The sequence below is a fragment of the Portunus trituberculatus genome, chromosome 38 (assembly GCF_017591435.1).
Source record: "Portunus trituberculatus isolate SZX2019 chromosome 38, ASM1759143v1, whole genome shotgun sequence".
Taxonomy (NCBI): Eukaryota; Metazoa; Arthropoda; class Malacostraca; order Decapoda; family Portunidae; genus Portunus; species Portunus trituberculatus.
In genome coordinates, this window is record NC_059292.1 from 34,315,152 (window position 1) to 34,337,333 (window position 22,182).

The 22,182-nt window shown below is 42.4% G+C and overlaps 1 protein-coding gene across 19 annotated transcripts in view; it reads right to left on the reverse strand.

Annotated features, from left to right (window-relative positions):
- Positions 1-22,182, reverse strand: part of LOC123515235 (A-kinase anchor protein 13-like) — a 567,618-nt gene that overhangs the window by 55,902 nt on the left and 489,534 nt on the right. For all 19 annotated transcript variants that reach the window (XR_006677839.1, XM_045273802.1, XM_045273804.1 and 16 more), the window contains one exon: positions 15,849-15,922. Coding sequence is in view for 18 of the 19 variants with exons in the window: in XM_045273802.1 (XP_045129737.1) it covers positions 15,849-15,922 (74 nt within the window). In the remaining variant the exon portion in view is untranslated. The remainder of the gene's footprint in view (positions 1-15,848; positions 15,923-22,182) is intronic.

The window sequence follows — 22,182 nt, forward strand, 5'->3', positions numbered from 1 at the left end:
ACTGCAGGATAACATTCCTCATACAGAGAAATACGCCTCTCCCAACTTTTTTCTCCCAGCTGGGCGCTACTAGGACTTGGAAATAAAGAAACGAAGCAAAACAAATGAACTGCCTCAGCTAAATTGCCTCTCCAATGCGCCTAAGAGGAACGATGCTTTTTTTCTTCCTCCCAATAAAACACCACACCAAGTTTTAGATCGCTTGCAATTGGTGCAGAATTTACCAGCACGTGGAATTCTCCCTTGCTTTGGCTGCCTCGTTAGTGCGCCTTGCAGCTCATCAAGTCACGGCCCGCCAGGTAAGGTGGGCCTCGCCAGCCTTCCTGGGCTTTGGACGGGAGTGGTGGGAGAAGTGTGGCGCGTGGGAAAGAAAAACAACTATATGAATAAAAAATAATGAATAAATAAATAAATAGATAAAAAATATAGCTAAATAAATAAATAAATGAATAAATACATAGATGAATTAATAAGACACAAATATAAAGAAAGAAAAATCGACGAAATAAATAAGAAAAAAACAAGAAAATACTTAAGCTTCTTATTTCTTGTTGCTCCTAATATATATATATATATATATATATATATATATATATATATATATATATATATATATATATATATATATATATATATATATATATATATATATATATATATATATATATATTTTTTTTACGTAAGAGGGTTTCTGGCCAAAGGGGAAAAAAAGCGTCAGAAAATGGGCCTTCTGAAGGTGGCGGTCCTTAGAGAGGACGGTCCAAAGGAATATAAAAGCGTCTGAAGCATGCTCAGAAGTAGCAAGTGAGCGTAACCTATTCCTTCAGAATAAAAATTTAGACTTTGATACGTTCTAGATAATTTCATAGACAAGGATGACGGGTGAATGTTGAAGATACACTTATAGACAGGGATCAATGAATAATATAGGAAGGTATGATTTATCCAGAACGGTCACGTATAGGCCTACTGGCTTCGTGTATTTTCTCTTATCAATATAGGCAGATATGATTTATACAGAGACAGCCACCTGCAGGCCAACTGGATTCTTGCACCTTCCCGTAAGGATGTTGGTTAAGTATGATTTATACAGGAACTGGCATATAGAGAGGATGACTGGCTTGTTGCATCTTTCCTTATAGATATACATTGGTAAAACTTAAACACAGGCATGGAAACGTGAAGTGTTCTTGGCTACCAGCAATCTATCCCTATATTCTTATATTACTACATCTTTCAACCTCATGATCCCGTCAGATCCCTTGCATCATTACTAAATCGTCACACTTCTGTCCACCGCACACCACAAACCACAAAATAGTTATGCAAACCGTCAGGCAACACAAGTCAGAAGATTTTAATCCAAACAGAAACTATTACATCGCGTTGCCAATCGCTGCTCTGATGCTGGTTTAGTGGAGGAGCAGTAATGGACGTCGTTTATAGGACATGTAATGCGAAGAGAAAAGATGGAAGACCTAACCTCAACAGGAAGAATCCATCCCAAGTAAAAGAACATAAGGCAATAATGATAACAAAGGGAAATGGAAGCAAAGGAAAAAAAACTCAAGCACGATGCCGTAGAACTGAAACAAAAGCCACAATTATCAAACACACACACACACACACACACACACACACACAAACAAAGCAGTAAAGAAGAAAAAGTCACTGGCAAGGACGCAATAGCAGTAAGGAGAGAGAGAGAGAGAGAGAGAGAGAGAGAGAGAGAGAGAGAGAGAGAGAGAGAGAGAGAGAGAGAGAGAGAGAGAGAGAGATTCAGAAACAGGACGACACGAAGAAACTAGAACCTGAAGACTCTGTACTTGAGACATCCTCGCCCGCGGGTTTTCGTTTTCTGTCTCTACCTGTCATTGCCTGTCTACCTGCCAACCCATCTCCTGCCTGGCCCCTCCCCTTCTTGTTTCCTCTGCCTGTGGGCCATCCAAGCAAACACGAAACTCCACTCCCTGTGTTCCCATTCACTCTCTCCCCTCGTGTGTGTGTGTGTGTGTGTGTGTGTGTGTGTGTGTGTGTGTGTGTGTGTGTGTGTGTGTGTGTGTGTGTGTGTTTAATTAAGGGAGGGGAGGTAGAGAAAGAAAGTAGAAACTGGTGATGTTTGGGGTGATAAAAAGAGGGAATGAGAGAGAGAGAGAGAGAGAGAGAGAGAGAGAGAGAGAGAGAGAGAGAGAGAGAGAGAGAGAGAGAGAGAGAGAGAGAGAGAGAGAGAGAGAGAGAGAGAGAGAGAGAGAGAGAGAGAGAGAGAGAGAGAGAGAGAGAGAGAGAGAGAGAGTAAAAAGAAATGTAAGGAAGTCACACCACTCCACCTTTTTCTTCCTTTTCTTTCCTGCACTACATCCCACAGTCTCTTACCCTCGTCTCACTCCCTGCACCCTCTCCTCCTTCAAGCCTCGAGGACACCAGTCACGGCTTGAACTTTGCAGCTTTGTCCAACGTGACTTTTCCAGGAAGCCGCGAGAGACTCATCAGGAAGTACTAAGCAACACCTGCCCCTTCGTGGATCAGAATTATAGGCATATTTCACACGGTTCTCATGCGGAAGTACTGGTGCCCGAAGTTGTTATACAGTGTCTCATACTAAACGAATCAATACTACACACTTATTTCCACTTAATATATTCAGACCTTCAGTTTTTCTTGGTTCTTTACGCAGATACTGGTGAGGGAAGAGTTGTACAGTGTCTAATACGAAAGGAATCATTATCTGGCATTTATTTCTACTTATGACTTTCAGATCCTTAGTTATTGGTTTCTCTGTTGGTCTAGAAACTTGAAATCCACATAGCGTCTTGGAGCTTAAATAATTCATAAAGCCCAATTACTATGGACCCATATCGTACTAGACAGCATAAATGACCCAGTGACTTCAAAAGCGCAGGTATGAAACATCGTAAAATCATGTGATCTTAGTCTAAATAAGAGTGTAGGAAAGGCTGCTGGATTTGGAGGAAGCAGTTCGTTAGTGGCAGACACCTCTGGAACTAAATGTCCAACTTTTTTATACTCTTTCCTTTGTCTTTTTGGAAGTAGTAAGTTGAATAAGTCTTTTTCCCCTCATTTTCTTTTCTTTTATCCGTTCTTCTCCAATCACATTAACCCACTGAATAAGTTATACCACATACATATTAATTTTCACCCTTTCTTTTTAGCTTTTGGGAGCAAGTTGAACGGGTATTTCTCTCGGATATGTCTCCTGTTTTTGCTCTCGTCCGTCTCCCTTGACACCTAAAAATGGGTCCATATATTGATTTTCATTCAATTTATAGCCACGACGATCCCCACGACATGAGAAACAAAGGTACACGTGAACATAAGGGGAAAGGAAGATCGACCACAGAGGTAAGTGAAGGGACACGAAAATTCAGGAAGGAAGGAAGGAAAGAATGCTATAAAATGGAAATTTCTATTCGACTATCCCCCCACAAAAAAAAAAAAAAAAAAAAAAAAAAATTCCGCGACTTGAGGAGCAAAGACACATGTACACAGAACGAGAGCCGATCGACACCTCAGAGGCACAGCGGAAGGAAGAAATTGCGTCAAGAAGGAAGGAAGGAAGGAGAGAAAAGAGAAGTGATAGAAATTTCCCCTCGATTCACGGACATAAAAATTCCCAGAAATAGAGGAAGAAAGGCAGTACATGTAAACAGACAGACGGAGAGCCGACAGACCACTCACAGGCACAGAGAAGCCAAGCCGAGAATCAGGAAGGAAGGAAGGAAAAGAAGCGATTGGATAGGAAGTGATAGAAACGGACGGGGATGCGGAATTGGATGCGATAGCGAGGGAAGGGACCGAGAGGGGGACTGAGGGAGGGAAGGGAAGAGAAAAGGACACGTGGAAGAAGATCTCAGTTGACAAGTGAGTTGGCCACGAGGGTTGAGGCGGCGGGACCTTTGATGGCTCAGGCGGCTACGGGTCCGTGAAAGGATGAGGTTGGGTTAAAAATTTTTCCATGGGACGCTTCACCTCCATTCACTTTCCTGAGATAAGGGACGGCAAGGTTTTCTGGCGAGGCACAAGAGAAAGGAGGTGAAAGTGGAGAAGGTTTAGTGGTAGTAGTAGTAGTAGTAGTAGTAGTAGTAGTAGTAGTAGTAGAAGTAGAAGTAGAAGTAAGAAGAAGAAGAAGAAGAAGAAGAAGAAGAGAAGAAGAAGAAGAAGAAGAAGAAGAAGAAGAAGAAGAAGAAGAAGAAGAAGAAGAAGAAGAAGAAGAAGAAGAAGAAGAAGAAGAAGAAGAAGAAGAAGAAGAAGAAGAAGAAGAAGAAGAAGAAGAAGAAGAAGAAGAAGAAGAAGAAGAAGAAGAAGAAGAAGAAGAAGAAGAAGAAGAAGAAGAAGAAGAAGAAGAAGAAGAAGAAGAAGAAGAAGAAGAAGAAGAAGAAGAAGAAGAAGAAGAAGAAGAAGAAGAAGAAGAAGAAGAAGAAGAAGAAGAAGAAGAAGAAGAAGAAGAAGAAGAAGAAGAAGAAGAAGAAGAAGAAGAAGAAGAAGAAGAAGAAGAAGAAGAAGAAGAAGAAGAAGAAGAAGAAGAAGAAGAAGAAGAAGAAGAAGAAGAAGAAGAAGAAGAAGAAGAAGAAGAAGAAGAAGAAGAAGAAGAAGAAGAAGAAGAAGTAGTAGTAGTAGTAGTAGTAGTAGTAGTAGTAGTAGTAGTAGTAGTAGTAGTAGAAGTAGTAGAAGTAGAAGTAGTACTCGTAGTCGTAGTAGTGTATTGCCAGCAGTAGCAGCAGCAGCAGCAGCAGCAGTAGAGCGAGATGAGATGAGAAGGATAAACAAACAAAAGCACCCACATCCACCCACCATCCACACACACACACACACACACACACACACACACACACACACACAAACAGGCAATAAAGGGTTGCATTAATTCTCTGTTGAAATAATCCCTGACAGCGACTGGTGCTTATGAGAGACTCTCCACCATTTACTTTCAGCGTTGACGGGGATGCTGGTGTTGGTGTTGACGGGGAGAGCCGCTACTCTGACCAGCACCCTTCCATTACTTTCCCATTATCCCTTAAGTTACCCTCACTTGTTAGCATCCTCTTCTCTATCATAGCTTTCGTCACCTCATCGGTATACAAGACTAGTGGGCGCCAGTATTCGGAAACTCCTTGCTCTCTCACAACGACAATTTTCCAAGGCCACAGAGACGACTAGCCGAGTTTTCAAGAGAGTTTCTCCTTATAATAGTCTAAAAATCTTGCCAGTCCATTATCTGAACTATAAAAACACCCTTAAAAACATGAACATCTTCAACTAAAGCCTTTGGAAAGTCGAGATGGTGAGAGAGCAAAGCGTTTAGGAATACTGGCCTTTTCTCTCATCCCTATTCTGTCCATCTCTCTAATGCAAAAAGTTAACCAGTTTTCGCAACCGTTCTTGTTTTTTTTTTCTGGTCGAATCTGTAACTCCCTTACTGCTTCTGTATTTTTTCGTTCAAAAGGCAGATTTGAAGACACTTATCCTCCACTTTCAGATGATCCTCTTCAACTTTTCTTTAGGGACTGGCATCTCAGTAGGCTTATTTCGTTATTTTTGTTCTTCTAGGCCAATTCTCTTACATAAAAAAAAATATCCTGGCATTAACTTCCTTTCCATAACGTAATGATCCTTTGACTTCGTTGCAGGAGAGTTGTATGTTAACAGCAAATAGTGTGTGGTTTTGCCAGAATGTTGGTATTAGTATGCGCAATCGTAACTTGAAGGTTCTTGTGAGTCTTATCTGCTTCCCCTGTGCCAATATCATAAAACTTCTTGAACTGACTACACTTTCGAGAGGGCGCGACTTATACAATTTGAGGTTAGGTTAGAGGTCCCCTTATGAGTGAACTGATGCAAAGAGAATGAGATAGAGAAAACTTTAATGACAGCACGAGGTCAGTTTATTTGTCCTTTTACATATACTAAACGCAATGAAGCACGATACTATAAGATGAACAGGCGGTGGTGAACGAGGAAGCGAGCGCAGGAGAGATGAAGCAGACAAGACACAACCCTTAAAGTTTAACAACCTCTTGGAGTCATTCGTCTTCATGCTCCTCATACTGACAGGGAGGAAGGGAGAAAAAAAAAAGTCACGGTGCTCCCTTACCAGACGCTGAGAGAGAGATTACTGACGTGGCCGAGGGAGGGCAGGTGAGGGAAAGGGAAGAGAAAAACGGGTAGCAAGTTGACTGAAACACGTCACTTGTAAGGTTTTTGAGTGATATTTCTTTTTTTTTTAATACTGAGATGAATTTGAGGGGAGAGAGAGAGAGAGAGAGAGAGAGAGAGAGAGAGAGAGAGAGAGAGAGAGAGAGAGAGAGAGAGAGAGAGAGAGAGAGAGAGAGAGAGAGAGAGAGAGAGAGAGATTGTACAGAATAGTCCTGAAAAAAAAAAAGGTGGAGTTGATCAAGAAAAATAAATATATATAAATAAAAATAAATGAACACACAAGTACTTTCCATTTCATTCTTTCACCAACGAGTAGGGAACGTGAAACAGGAAAAGAAGAGACAGAAAAAATAAGAAAAGGCAGAGAAAGACACACACCACTAGCAGAAACAGCAGCAACAACAGCAATTCGAGGAAGCGAGAACAAAGAGACACTGGTTGGCTTAGCTGGCTGGCTGGCTAGGAGGAGGAGGAGGAGGAGGAGGAGGAGGAGGAGATTCACGTCCACTGATAGTAATGGAGCAATAATAACACCGGTAAGAATGAACTAACGCCACACCACCAACCACTCTCTTCCCCACCAAAGCAAACTCAGACACGAACGACAACGCGCTTCTTTTCTTCTTCTGATAATTATGAGCGTGATTACAACCCCACAAATAAAAGAGAGAAAGAAAGAATAGATGGCTGAAAAAACTCCCCCAGTTAAACAAGGAGTAAGGAAAGCAAAAGTAAATGAAATCGAGGCACATATATTACGATACAAAGAATATTGCTGAGTTTCATTATTAAGTCTGGAAGTCGGTGCGAGTAAAAGGAGATCTGGTATGAAAATGGAGAGATTAGAAACGCAAAAACGGGCGAATAAAAAGTACACATAAGAGCCTTAAAGTAGAAGAGTCCATATGTTAAAAGCAGTGCAGTACAAAATGGCTGTACTTCTATTCTTTTTATTGATGGAATATAGAAAAGGTTAGAGAGAGAGAGAGAGAGAGAGAGAGAGAGAGAGAGAGAGAGAGAGAGAGAGAGAGAGAGAGAGAGAGAGAGAGAGAGAGAGAGAGAGAGAGAGAGAGAGAGAGAGAGAGAGAGAGAGAGAGAGAGAGAGAGAGAGAGAGAGAGAGAGAGAGAGAGAGAGAGAGAGAGAATATAGTGATGGAATGAGGGGATGGAAATGTCGGGCATAAAAATCCATACACGCGTAGTAAAGTCGGTGCAGTATAAAATAGTTGTACTTCTTTTTTTCACTGTTGCAAATATAGAAAATAAAACTCAAATAAAAAAAATTACATGGAGATGGGAAAGGCCATAAATAAATATATAAATAAATCAATAAATAAGGCGTGGGAACAGGAAGTGCAACGTAGAAAAATCAATATTGGTGATGCAGTACAAAATAACTCAATTTTTTTTTTTTTACCATTATTGCTGAAAAAAAGGAAGCATGGGAGGGAAATATTAGGTGTAAAAATCGATATGCTAAAGCTGATGCGTTACAATTAAAAAAGGAATCTGTTTTCTTTTTTTTCCATTGTCGGATATCTAAAAAAAAAAAATTAATAAATGAAATAAATAGATAAAAATGAATGAATAATAAAAAATAGAAAAAAAAAGGTTGAAAAAAGAGAAAGGTATGAGAAGTAGGAAGTGCAAGGAATTAAAATCGATGTACTAAAGCCACCATAGTATAAAGAACACTCATGCTTTTTTTTTTTCTACTGCCTACAAAAACAAGAATAAAAATAGATGAAAAAAAATATACTGAGAAGACATGGACAGTATATATGAAAAAAAAAAAAAAAAATAGAAAATAAAAAATGAAAATAAATAAAAACACGAATTTCTTTTACTATTGCATGTCTGAAGCTAAACCACAAAAAATACAAAACTTTAGAAAATTATGAAACATGACCATGCATATGAAAACAAAATATATAAAAAGAAAACCTATAAAATAAAAGAACTAGGGAAGTACTAGACCTAAAAAAAAAAACCGCTGCAATGTTGAGTGCACCATAAAAAAAGCTTTTAAATTTCATAAACCTGCAGCCCAACACACACACACACACACACACACACACACACACACACACACACACACACACACACACACACATAGATAGATAGATAGATAGATAGATAGAGAGAGAGAGAGAGAGAGAGAGAGAGAGAGAGAGAGAGAGAGAGAGAGAGAGAGAGAGAGAGAGAGAGAGAGAGAGAGAGAGAGAGAGAGAGAGAGAGAGAGAGAGAGAGAGAGAGAGAGACTATTTACGTACATTGAAATTGCATTTGGTACATTCCTCAAATTTTACCGTGTGTGTGTGTGTGTGTGTGTGTGTGTGTGTGTGTGTGTGTGTGTGTAAGACCAGAACACGGAAATGGCTCAGGAATCAAGCAGCCAACCAACAAACCACCCAACAAACAGGCAAACACGCCAACAAACAAGCACTCTACACACACACACACACACACACACACACACACACACACACACACACACACACACACACACACAACAACAACAACAACAACAACTGTTTACACACACAACAGGGGATATCACGACCTGGCAATTGCCTTCTGAATAAACTTGAAATAGCAAAATGGAAAACCCTGAGATTAGTTTAAAAAAAAACTTGCAATTCCCTTGATATGCTGAAATGTACGTTCTGGTTTATTTTCTCAGCTAAACTACAGACTCCGCCCACGTATTGCCTTGCCATGTCCTGACACACACCCATCCATACATACCCTATCCAACCCTCACCTCTCTCTGTCCCTTCCTATCCTAGCTGTCCCTTCAGTCTCCCTCCCAACCTCACTACTATTTCATCCCATCTCAATTCACTCCGCCCACTTGCTGCCTTGCCATGTCTTAAGCACACCCATCCATACTTACCCTAACCCAACCCACACCTCTCTCTGTCCCTCCCGTTTCCCTCCCAACAACACTACAATCTCATCCCATCTCAGTTCACATCCCTGTCTCGCTCCAGGCCAACCCAAGCAAACTGACAAAAATTAATAGCCCCAAGATCGCAGAAGTCAGAATCCAGACTCCATTTCACCTCGGTCGCCTGCTGGTCACCCAGGCAGTCTTCCCCATTACGGAGCGAGCTCAGAGTTCATAGACCGATCTTCGGGTAGGACTGAGACCAAATAACACACTTCACACACCGGGAAAGCGAGGCCAGAACCCCTCGAGTTACATCCCGTACCTATTTACTGCTAGGTGAGCAGGGGCCACACATTAAGAGACTTGCCCATTTGTCTCGCCACTTACCGGCATTAGAAACCGGCCCTCTCGATTGTGAGTCGAGCGTGCTAACCACTACACTACGCGGTGTGTTTCACTGTTTGATCTGCTGCAGTCTCTGACGAGACAGCCAGACGTTACCCTACGGAACGAGCTCAGAGCTCATTATTTCCGATCTTCGGATAGGCCTGAGATCAGGCACACACGTGTGTGTGTGTGTGTGTGTGTGTGTGTGTGTGTGTGTGTGTGTGTGTGTGTGTGTGTGTGTGTGTGTGTGTGTGTGTGTGTACCTTGCCAATTTACTGTCTAACAATTCACACGAGGAGGACTTGAAAAAAAAGGAAAAAAAAAAAAAAAGAAAACACATTCCTTCTCACTCTCTCTCTCTCCCTCGCTCAGTGCACGTTGGGATAAGAGACTGAGAAATATGAGAAAGCAGAGGGGAGTGTCGGAGGGAGGCGGGAAAAAAAGAAAGAGAAAGAGAGAAACACACACGAGCGATCAAAGGTCACACAAGAAATTGGAATAAAAAAAAAAAAAAGGAGAGAGTGGAAGGGAAGTAAAAGGAGTAAAAACAATTCAAGCGGATAAAAAGCAAGAGGGAGAAAAGAAAAGAAGGATAAGAAAGAAAATACAGATAAAAGAAGGAAACTATGTAAGACGGGTATAAAACTAAATGGCTGGAAAATACACAGGAATGGAGGAAAAGAAGAGAAGGGAAGGAATGCAATCTTAAGATATTCTAACGGACTAAATGTTACAGCGTAGGGAAGAAACTGCAACGTGATCCGGTCTGGTAATACACGAGACGATTAGAAATTACTGCTCTTTTTGACAATTCCGATAAAAGTAAATGTAGAGGAAGTGTGATTTTTTGTCCTCGGGTTGCCAGAGCTTTAGTTACATGGAGGACAAGAGCATAACAGCATGAAGGAAGTTGCAAGAAGCCGTCACACTTACTCGTGGCAATGGCGATTAGAAATTACTGCTCCTTTTGAGAACTCCAGGTCAATATACGGCGTGGATGTGACTTTTGTGCTCTGGTGGTAATAGTAATAGTAACGTGAATAGTAGCATAATAGTATAAGGGAAGCTACAAGAACCCATGAGCCCTTCACGTGACAGGCCCCGAGGAAAACATATCCATTATCTATTTACATCTATTCTCCTTAACCATAAACCTGTTTGATCTTGTTTTGAAGCTCTCTATCCACTCCACACTAACAACCTGATTACTGAGTCTATCCCAGTCATCAACCACTCAATTTGTGAAGAGATTCCTTTTTCTGCTTCTAAAAAAAAAACACGACTATCAAGCTTAACCCCTTCATATTCACTCAGCTTACTATTTGGTGCTTTTATACAGCATCAGAAATCTATGTCCGGGATTAGAATAGTGATGACTCTGGCCATTAATCTTCTGACCTCCATAGACCCTTCTCATCGTACACAAATCTCAAGGTAAAGATGTGTCCCAGTATTGAAGGGATTAAATCTATTACTTTATGCCCTATTCTGATTACTAATCCCGAAAATCTCACATAACTCCAATCAAACACACTATTCATAAACGCTTCTCTTACGAACATGCTTAACTCCTTCATCACAATGCCGCGTTTTCATATTCACTGTGGTTACTATTTGGCGATTTTATACAACTTCAGAATCTCATGTGAGGGATTAAAATAGTGACGACTCTGGCTAATAATAACCTTCTGACCTCCATAGACCCTTCCTAATGCATATAAAATAATCTAATCATAATACAAAAAACCATAGTAAAGATGCGTCTCAGTAGTGAAAGGGCTAAAATCACAAATCTAGTAAGGAAAAACGCACAAGGTCATTCTCCCCTTGCAGTAAGTCTAATAAACACAAGAGGGACGCTCCAGACTACTACGGGAAAGAACTACCAGCGAGCGCTACTGACGGAGGTAATATAGAGGCGCCCGCCAGCCAAGAAACTGATTTACGTGAAGGTGAGTCGAGATGATTAAATTGCCAGCCTTCCTGTACCTAAAGTTGAGATTATTAAATTTTAGCCACGATTAAGTGAGGGACAGGGCAAGGATGTTCAATATACAGGAGGAGGAGGAGGAGGAGGAGGAGGAGGAGGAGGAGGAGGAGGAGGAGGAGGAGGAGGAGGAGGAGGAGGTGGTGGTTACTTGAGTATTATTAAAGGAAAAAGTATAGTCAGCTGGAATGTAAGAATTGCGTCTTGGTGTCACTTAAGTCCAGTCACCTCTCTCTCTCTCTCTCTCTCTCTCTCTCTCTCTCTTCAAGTAATTACTACTGAGCCGGTCACCTGTTAATGACATCGTAGTATTCACATCATTGGCGTGGATTTAATGCTGTGCTTTTGAGAGAGAGAGAGAGAGAGAGAGAGAGAGAGAGAGAGAGAGAGAGAGAGAGAGAGAGAGAGAGAGAGAGAGAGAGAGAGAGAGAGAGAGAGAGAGAGAGAGAGAGAGAGAGAGAGAGAGAGAGAGAGAGAGAGAGAGAGAGAGAGAGAGAGAGAGAGAGAGAGAGAGAGAGAATGAATGAATGAATGAAATAGGCTCATTAATCAAGTTGTTAGTCCAGAGTCATTGAGATAAGGTGAAAAGAAAATTGAGACAAATTTATAGAATAGATGAGGAAGATAGGTGGAAATAAATAGGAATAAATAGGAATGTTTAATACAGGGACTGCCATGCATGTGTAAGGCTGATGGCTTCTTGTAACTTCCATTATTTTCTGATGTTCTTATGGATGAACAGGAGGAAAACAGTGGTGGAATACAGGCATACACACATTCAGTAGCGATATCGTCAGAAAAGGGACCATGAAGAGAGGTACAATAGTGAATGTTTCCCTGAAGCACTGGAGGAGGGGGATAGCACTTTGACCGAGGGATTGAATGAAGACTGGATTGTTTCTCCCACACAGCGATGCGAGGTCAAGTGAAGCAAAGGTTTCGAGATTGTGTGAAGGCAATCAAACTTGGATCTTGCGTAACTTTTCATTATTCCTTGGAATAGCAGCAAAAATCATAGCAGGAGATTGAGTAAATAATCGCTTTGAACTTTTAACATGCAAAAATTCGCAAGGTACACTCCTAAACTTAGAAAGTGGAAGAAAATTTTGCATATCAGATTCGTGCGTACAAATTTCGCAAGACAGACATTTGCACTTGTGAAGAAAGAAAAACTAAAAAAAAACCATAATTTACATTTTTGGCCTCAGAGAGAAAACTTTGCTAATCAGATTCCAACAGATTTACGTGAAGGTCATAATTAAGCGTTAGTCAGACGACGGAAGATTCGCGGGAGTGAATGAAGTCGGTAGCTACGAGATTAATGACATCGTTACCCGCAAAAAAGTCTCAGTGGGAAGCATCTGACGTCTGCTGAGTCTGAGAGAGGAAGGCAAGTAAAGCTCTAAAAAGACGGAGAGGTGAGGTTCCTGCGATTGAAAGTCAGGTTGAGGATCGTGAATGCTGGGGGAAAAAAAGTTAGTGTTGAGAAAGTTTTGAGGGAGTTACCGGGGCGCTTCTTAAGCCATCCTCTGCAGGATCCTTTTCGCCTCACTCCGGGCTAATTCACGACTCCATTTTGTTTTAGTGATTCAGTATAGCGCGCAATTCATGATATCTTAAATTTGAAGTTTTTTTGAAGTTAGGTGAAAATTTTATAGTATACTGGGAGAAGACAACATATAGACACAAGAAAATGAAGTAGTCCAGAATTTAAGAGCTTAAGTTACATAAGTTAAACAGTTTATTGAGAGATAAGTACATAAATAAGGACATTAATAATGGTACAAGAAAAACACGAGGATGGTGGAAGTACAAAGAAAGAGAAATAAAAAGAAAGAAAATATAGAATAAAAATCATCATATAAAACTGACTGACTGTGTGTGTGTGTGTGTGTGTGTGTGTGTGTGTGTGTGTGTGTGTGTGTGTGTGTGTGTGTGTGTGTGTGTGTGTGTGTGTGTGTGTGTGTGTGTGTGTGTGTGTGTGTGTGTGTGTGTGTGTGTGTGTGTGTGTGTGTGTGTGTGTGTGTGTGTGTTTAAAAAGAAATCTGATCTTTAGCGAATCGGCAACAATTATTTATTTATTTTTTTTAGCATATTCAAACACAAAGGTTGCAACACTCACTTAATGTAATCACCTTTACACGCTTACATTTAACAATTAAGTCTGAAATGTTTTATGGAATAGTCATTTCGTTATCAGCTACAGGGTAAAACTATACTACTGTGCTGCCTTCATTTCTACAGCCCACTGAAACACAAACATTGCACCACTCTTAATTCCCTTCCCCTTTGCACATATTACAGGTTTTAGGCAACACTACATGACTCTAACGTAATATATTGTATCTCATCGTCATCTACGGGGTAAATATACATAACTCTGGCCTGTCTCCATTATACAAAAAAAAACATGTAATATTCTTTTTTATATGCAATCACTCATAGCACTAGAAGGAATGAAAGAAAATTTTTGTAAGCATCAACAAGAAAGAAAGAAATTAGAAGAACAGATATTACAGCCAGTTCAGTACATTGTTTGGTGAAGTAAAGCGAGAAAAATGTCTCTGGTTGATAATTAAGGAAAATTGTGGCAAATAGCGGTGAAAAAGGTTAAGAGGGACAGTAACTTCAGTGAAAATTAGATTCTGATCAAGTTTACTGCTAACACACCACTCTGTCCAGCGTCTCTACATTTCATTCTGTCCAGCGCCTCAACACATCACTCTGTCCAGCGCCTCACCATGATCACTCTGTTAAGCGCCTCATCACTTCATTCTGTCCAGCGCCTCAACTCTCACCTCTCTGCTCACCCATCGCCTTTAAAAATCTCCTCTGGTCACGGACGAGAAGTCAAGACCAAAGCATTTCTCAGTGTCATTGTGGGGCGCGACTGGCAGGACCGTCCACCAAGCACTTCATTCCCGCTTGTCTGTCTTGATCAACTCTCTCTGTCTCTGTTTGTCTTGTCTGTCTGTCTGTCTGTCTGTCTGTCTGTCTGTCTCTCTCTCTCTCTCTCTATTGGCAAAGAGTTTTCTGGTTTAATATGTCGCTTATTTTCGGTCTAATATTAGAGGTAGGCTGTAGTAATTAAGCGTACGCCCACACACACACACACACACACACACACACACACACACACACACACACACACACACACACACACACACACGGAAGGAAGGAAAAGTGAAGAATAGGAGAAATGACGAGACAAGGATGATGATGAGGAAGAAAAGAGGGAATGGTAAGGAGACACCCCTCCTTCCCCCCAAACCCCGACCGGGCAAAGTAAGAATAAAAGCGAAGCAGGTGAAGGAAAATGAGAAATAGGCGAAAAAATGGAGAGTTGGATGACGAGGAAGAGGGGGATGAAGAGGAACGGCCTTCATTTTTGGTTAAAACTGCCATTATTGATGCGAGGCAGAACGACGTACTGAGCTGGTAGGCCGCTGAACCAGGAAGAGGAGGTAGTAGTAGTAGTAGTAGTAGTAGTAGTAGTAGTAGTAGTAGTAGTAGTAGTAGTAGTAGTAGTAGTAGTAGTAGTAGTAGTAGTAGTAGTAGTAGTAGCAGTAGTAGTAGTAGTAGTAGTAGTACCAGCAGCAGCAGCAGCAGCAGCAGCAACAGCAGCAGCAGTCATAGAAATAGTCGTTGTCATAATCGTAATATTACCAGCAACAGCAGCAGCAGAAGTCGGATGAAAATATCAACAAGAGACCAGCCATTCGTCTTCTGTTGCCTCCTTTCTATTCAGAATTCAGGCGGAGTCCGTAGCACCCCGGGACATGACGGATGACGGAGGCGTGCGCCATCAAGATCTCCGCGGCTCCGGGGAAATTTAACGATCTATCTCTTCATCTACGTGTGTATTATCTTTTGAATAACATGAGCTTGCAGGAACGGCAGGGGGAATGGCGCCTTGTGGGATGAACAGCAAGCAAGGTAAGAAGAGACTTCTGGGCTGGCTTGCTATTACTGCTTATGGTGATGTGTAAGAAGACAAGCAAGACGGTGATGACTGCAAGGAAGTAGTGAGGTGCACTGCTGTGTCAGACGGCAACAAGTGTCCGTGGCGGCACCAAGATGGTGGTCATGGATAACAAAACGAGGCGCCACGGCATTGGCGGCGGCGACGGGAAGGCGTGACTGAGCACTTCCTGCAGCCCAGCCAAACGCCTTCACGATTCCAGCCACACAGCCACAGATGTTTGACGTGCATCGCCAAGGCCTCGCTGAGCCTCGACTCACGTATGGTGGAGGCGAAGTGAGGCTCAGTCATCGTGTATACTACACCTTGTTTCAAAATACTGCCGCTCATGAAACACTGGAGTTTATTTCCCTGGAGTGTGATGCGGCAGGCGGGACACACAGGTGACAAGTGCAGGGTAATGAACAGAGAGACAGCAGTGTACTCACCCTGGTTGGTGGTGTTGTCCTCGGCATCGTAGAAGGCTTCCTCTGCGTCCGAGTCCAGGCTGCTCAGACTGATGCTGGGGATAAAAAAAACACACACATTGATTTTAGACTGTGTCCACGAACAGTAAAAAATAATACAAGATAATATGGAAACTGTGTGATGAAACAATTCTGAGTGGTATTACAGTCAGCTTTAAGTGAGGCCTGACAGGGAACTCCTATACAGGCTAGTCAGCAGCCATGGCCAGGGCTTGAGGCCATTGGACTGGCCACCACCTGAGGGCACCAGCTATACAGCAAACCTTTCCTTTTCACATGACAACCCGAACAAGAGCCACTCGCCGCGGGCTGGTCACTGGTCGCAAGGCCTCTACAGTACAGCCCGGCCAATCCATCCTACCACTACCAACAAAGACATCTTTTTCTTCAGCTCGGCACTAATACATCATTACTCCACGCTGACATCGATTATGTCTCCAGAAACCGAGGGCTGACGACGATTTCGTGTCCCCTGTGAGGAGTGTGCAAGTAACTATCATCTATCTATTAAGACACTTCAGTTCACGACACAATAAAATAATATATTACTGGTTACCTTACTCCTTCATAGAACAATGCTTCTTATATACCGTCTCCCTATCTGGCACTCACACATTTCTCCAAACCTCCACCGCCGCGCACACCTCGTTTGTCTTTCTTCTGATATCCCGAGGTTCCTGAGGTTCCTGAGGCTTCTCCCTTTCTTTCCATGGCATTTCTCCGATTCTCAAATACATTCCTCATTTCGTTTCCTTATTCAAGTCTCATTTTATCACCGTCTCCTCTCCGTCTCCGTCGCCACGCACATTCCCTTTTCTCATAACGGCGTCTGTCTTCTAATCCTTATTCCTCATCATGTCTTTTCTCTACCTTTACTGTAATGCCTTGCCTCCATCTCTCTCTCTCTCTCTCTCTCTCTCTCTCTCTCTCTCTCTCTCTCTCTCTCTCTCTCTCTCTCTCTCTCTCTCTCTCTCTCTCTCTCTCTCTCTCTCTCTCCCTTTCTTCCTCCTTCGTCGGGCTTTCACATCTTTCAGCCCGGAATCAGATCATCCAGAAATTACCTCACTGGAAAGGATAGTATATTATTTGACCTTGTCTTGCCTTCACCAGCGACGCCACTCAGTCTGCCTTGACCACCATGAGTAATAGAACGGCGTCGCTGGTTCGTCCGGAGGAAAGGCAAAGGCGATGACGATGTTGATAATAATAAGAGAAAAATGCGAGTAAGGTTCGGCGATTCATTCAGACTGAGCTGGCGTGGAATCAGTCGCTCGGAAACACAAGGGAGGGAGTAAATGCCGGGGTTCCAAGACTAATGAAGAGGATCAAACGAATTAATTAGACAGCCAAGGAGGAACGAACAAGTAATTCCCGATCCGACAAAAACGGAAACGAGTTACTTAAGACGTCAACGAACACTGGAACGTGGGAGGGAAACTTAAGTCAAATATAGTCGTTAAATATTAGCTAGATTTAAGAAGAAACTTAAAATATCATCTTTGAATATTATGTTTTGATGGCAAGTGGGAAACTGAGAGAGAACTTTATCGTTAAATATTACGAAGAAATCTTAAATGTTGTATTGCCCAGTTCATAATTTTGTATCGCGTATAAAGTAAGAAATTATATGACGCTACACGCACAGCACTTCATTAACATTCAGTCAAGATGAACACACAAACCACAACGAAAAGATTTAATGCTCCTGTAATAGTTCTACCTTATCCTCTGCTTTATTTGTCCTACCACTGATCAAGCTATCACGCGGAAACCCGAGGAATATGTTGTGATTTGAGACTTTACATATACTTCTAACAGATTTACTTCAATTATGCAAGTACACACACAAAAAAAAAGTAGCTCCGGTAATAACAAAAATCATCAGAACATATTATTCTTTATGTTCACTAGTATATATATTTTTTTCGCTAATTACTGAGTTCTGGATAATAATAAATGAATAAAAGTTGTTCCTAGTGGTCTGGTGTGGTTCTCTTTCATGTCCTGGCGGAATGCTTTTGATTTCCTCCTCCTTTTTAACGATGGAAAAGCTAAATCACGAAAAATTAAACGAAACTGCGCAACTTCCACATTATAAGTGACCGCGCGGAGGGACAGGGAGGAGAAATTGGGGAGGACGGAAGGAGAAGACGAGGGAGCGAGAACTGAAGACTACGAGCACATTATTTCGAGAGGAAGGAGAGGCTGGGAATGCCGAGCACTAAGAGACGTGGAGGGTCTTCCAGTGTAGGCCTGAGCTCCGAAGTTATTCACGGGTCAATCGTTCTCAAAGCCCAAAAGAAAATCAAGGCAACCTTTACTCTGAAAAAGCCAGGAGTTCGGGAGGAGCGAGTGGTGCCGCTGGGCGAGATGGAAGCAGGTCGTGCCGGAAGGAAAATGTTTTACGCATTTTTCCTCACGATGTAGTGATGCCCAGGGTCTCTGGTGATGCCGCCTTGTCACCGCTGCTGAGATTGAGGCGGCTCCATCTCCGGGGCTGTTTGGTGCTTCGTGCTTGGTGCCTCATTCTTAAAACATTTTGTCGCTTTCTCTCGATTATTTTCTAAAAGCTCTAATGGAAACTTCCGGGGTTTTCAGATATGCTTTTACAAATCTGATAATAATTGGATTCTGATTGCGAGAAAATACATGATAAAAGTACATAGATCTTTATTTTTCTAACATTTCGATAATAAATCTTCCTCTGACAGAATAGAAGAGTCACTGCCGAAACATTAGAGAAACAAGGATCCGTTTCATCTTGTGTTTTCCCACCACAATCCATTCTTATATACTCGTACAATATAGTGATAATTAACAATGACTCTGCATCACCAGAGGAAAAAGCATCTCAATAATTACCACTATGATCTTTAAAAATTGTCTTTGCGAGAGCCAATAGTCGTCTGAGAACAGTAGCCCTGGTGGCTGGACACTCCGACACTCACCGCGCGATGCAAGTCATTTCACTTCATGCTTCCCTGCTTCCCGAGATGAGGTAACCAAGGCACCAAGATTCCTGACGCCGAGAGAGGCACCAAATCGCGGCAAGATGAGGCTCAAGAGGATCGGATCTGACATAAGCATTTTACGAGAATGACATCAACAAAGTGCAGAAGCCAAAGTCTTTGCAGTACATCCTCGTACTGTGGTAGAGGCGGCAGTGGCGAGGAGAGGACCCGCCACTACACTTCACATTCTTGGTCCCCGCTTCAAGACTGTTTGTTCATTATTAGCCGCTGTATAAGATTTTTCAGCAGAGCGAGTAATCTCATCTAAATATTTTCTAATGATAGTAAGGAAGGATCAACGTGTCACCTAACGCTTAATAAATAACTCCAACATTTTTTATAACAATGATAATTTTTAACGAGACAGAATACCTTTCTTGATGAATCAGGAAGGATAAGTTTTCCGTTTTCTATTTTTTTTTATTTCTAATAACGATGATAGATTTTTTCAACAATACTAGAGAATACTTTTCTCAATGACAGTCTGGAAAGATACATTTTTTTCATTAATGAGGACATCATTTTTTCAACAAGAACAAAAACAAACTTTTTCTCGATTACAGTCAAGGATAATTTTCTCCGATAACAGCGATAAAGGATCAGTTTACCATCTAACACGTGCTCGATCCCCTAATATTATAGCGTCTCTTGTGATACTTATTATATCAGCACAGGCGGAGTTAGCAGAGCAGAGCGTATTGGGTTCACAGTATGACAGTATCAGTTGCACTGGTGAACATTTTCAAACAAAACTAGTGTGATTTCAACACGAGATTTAATAATTAATTACTATTCTCGATTCATGTCATTTCCTACGAAATATCGGAATATGTTTTCAAACATAACCAGTGGGATTTTAACACGAGTCTTCATCATTATTCACTCTTTGTCATACACATATATATTACATAATTCATTGGGATAAATTTTCACTCAAGGCTTTTATTAATTCCATTATCAACACACAAAATTAGCAGAGTAGCGTACACTTTCCCTTACCACAGATGTAACAGGCACACACCATGAGTGTTAGCTACACGCACCAGCAAGGCGGAAAATTGAACAGTGTGTCAACAGCCGCTCATAATCCCCGTGATGAGGAGCCATTCACCGCAGCGTAAACCACCTGCTGGGCCGCCACGCTCTCTATGCTCTCTATCACTCGCCTAACGACCTCCACTGAATACTTATCATGATGGCGAAGCACAAAGTCATGAATGGATTACTTTCAAAACACCGCCAACCGCCCCACTAGCGTACCTGTGTAGCAGACGCCTCGATCTTCCCTGTCATTACGGCTCCATGTATAGGGTCGTTAGGTATATGCAATTATATCACAGTCTGTCTGTAAGTGTGAGTGATCTGTAATGCTCATCCTGCATATTACTTCCCCCACTTCGATTTGCATTCTCAAGGGCAACTCAGCAGTGGGGCTTTTTCCTTTCCCTTCATTTTTCTATTGCCATTAACTAGAATCCCTCTTATATATGGAGAGACATAAAAAATGAGGAAATTGTTATCGTGTCTCAGGTCTCTCTCACCTCGACATCCTTGCAGTCACCTTGAGCTAGACAGAGACGCATCTTCAGACCTCAAATACGGACACTATACTTCCTGTGTGCATAACCAATGACAACACAGCCAAAGCCAACAAAATACCACTCGTCACAGGTGGTCATCTTGTTCTGATCGCGTCTCCGTGAGTGTCCTGCCAAAGGTTTGATCCCCAGCGAAAGCCTCTCACAGGTGATTTATTACTCAGCCTTCACATAAATTCTTGTGTTCCCATGACTCTCCCATGTAAGCCATCACATATGCAACACGGTATTCTGAGAGTATGAATCCCTAAACTCTCTCGTGTTTCCCCACAGCATGGCCGCCTCTGTGCCATCTGCCGCAGCCTGCCTCACCAGTGACACCTGCTGCTCGCCCCATCTGATGGCGAGACAGAACGGCAAAGCTCTTCTCTGCACAACATAAAAGTGACGCTGTGCATGTTAATCTTCATTAGTGTAATGAGACAAGACATCCTGGCATTTCATTAGTATAAATAATCATCCCATAAAATGCACACTCCATCCATACGAGCGCCAGTGAAGTATAGCAAAGCATTTTTAAGACAACACATGCATCACACTCACATTCACGGTAATAATTATTGAACACCGAGAGGTTATAAAAGGAGTTACCTTGGCAGTTTCCGGAGTGGTCACGCTCGCCACACTGAGGGTAACACTCTTTGGCTACAGAGGAGCTACTGGTTGAACACACACGTATATAAAAATTATTCTGATCCAGATGTGGCACCTCAGAAATGACAGTCAATAACAATCAAGGGTTTTAATAAGAGTCAGCTGGTCTTGCTACTCAAAAAAAATCTGAACAGAAGACACACAGCCCACAGTCCGTGGCCGGCAGCATGACATGCACGGGGACCAACACATCGACAGGAATGAATACTACTCGGGGCACGGAGAGAAAGTGAGAGAGAGAGAGAGAGAGAGAGAGAGAGAGAGAGAGAGAGAGAGAGAGAGAGAGAGAGAGAGAGAGAGAGAGAGAGAGAGAGAGAGAGAGAGAGAGAGAGAGAGAGAGAGAGAGAGAGAGAGAGAGAGAGAGAGAGAGAGAGAGAGAGAGAGAGAGAGAGAGAGAGAGAGAGAGAGAGAGAGAGAGAAGGCCAGAAAATTTCCAGCGAGAGCGGGAAGGAAAAAACAAAAGAGGACCTCGAGGTAGGGAGAACAGAGGGTGGTGTTTGGGTGTTCTGGATGAGGGGAAAACAGGAGCCGGTAGGGGCTGGAAGAGTGGATGAGGTCAGGGAGAGGGTAAGGCCAGGAGGGTTGGAGGGATGTAAGGGAGAGGGGACCCTACACCAAAAACAAGGTAGTAATAGTACACTGTCGGGTCACCACCGTCTGTTGACAGGATCACAGGTACGTTCATATCAGATGACTAGCTCACACCAATAACCTTGTGACGCAAATCAAGGTGACAGGTAAACAGGTCACCCGTGAAGTCAAAAGTTTTGGAGAGTTTGCATCGCTGAAGAAACAATTGTTTGTGGCGGGCGGGTGTGGGGAGGGGGACGGCGTGTGACGGGTGTCCGCCCACACGCATGCAGTTTCAAGAAGCTAACTATGTGGTGCAGCGGTTACTGTGTCGGGGTGTGTGGTACAAAGCCAGAGCGGGGCGGGTGATGTGATGGGGGCTACCACACCAAGCTGCCACTACTACTTAGGGGAGGGAGCTGGGGGTGGAGGGGGAGGAGGGGCCATGAAGTAGGTGCGCTT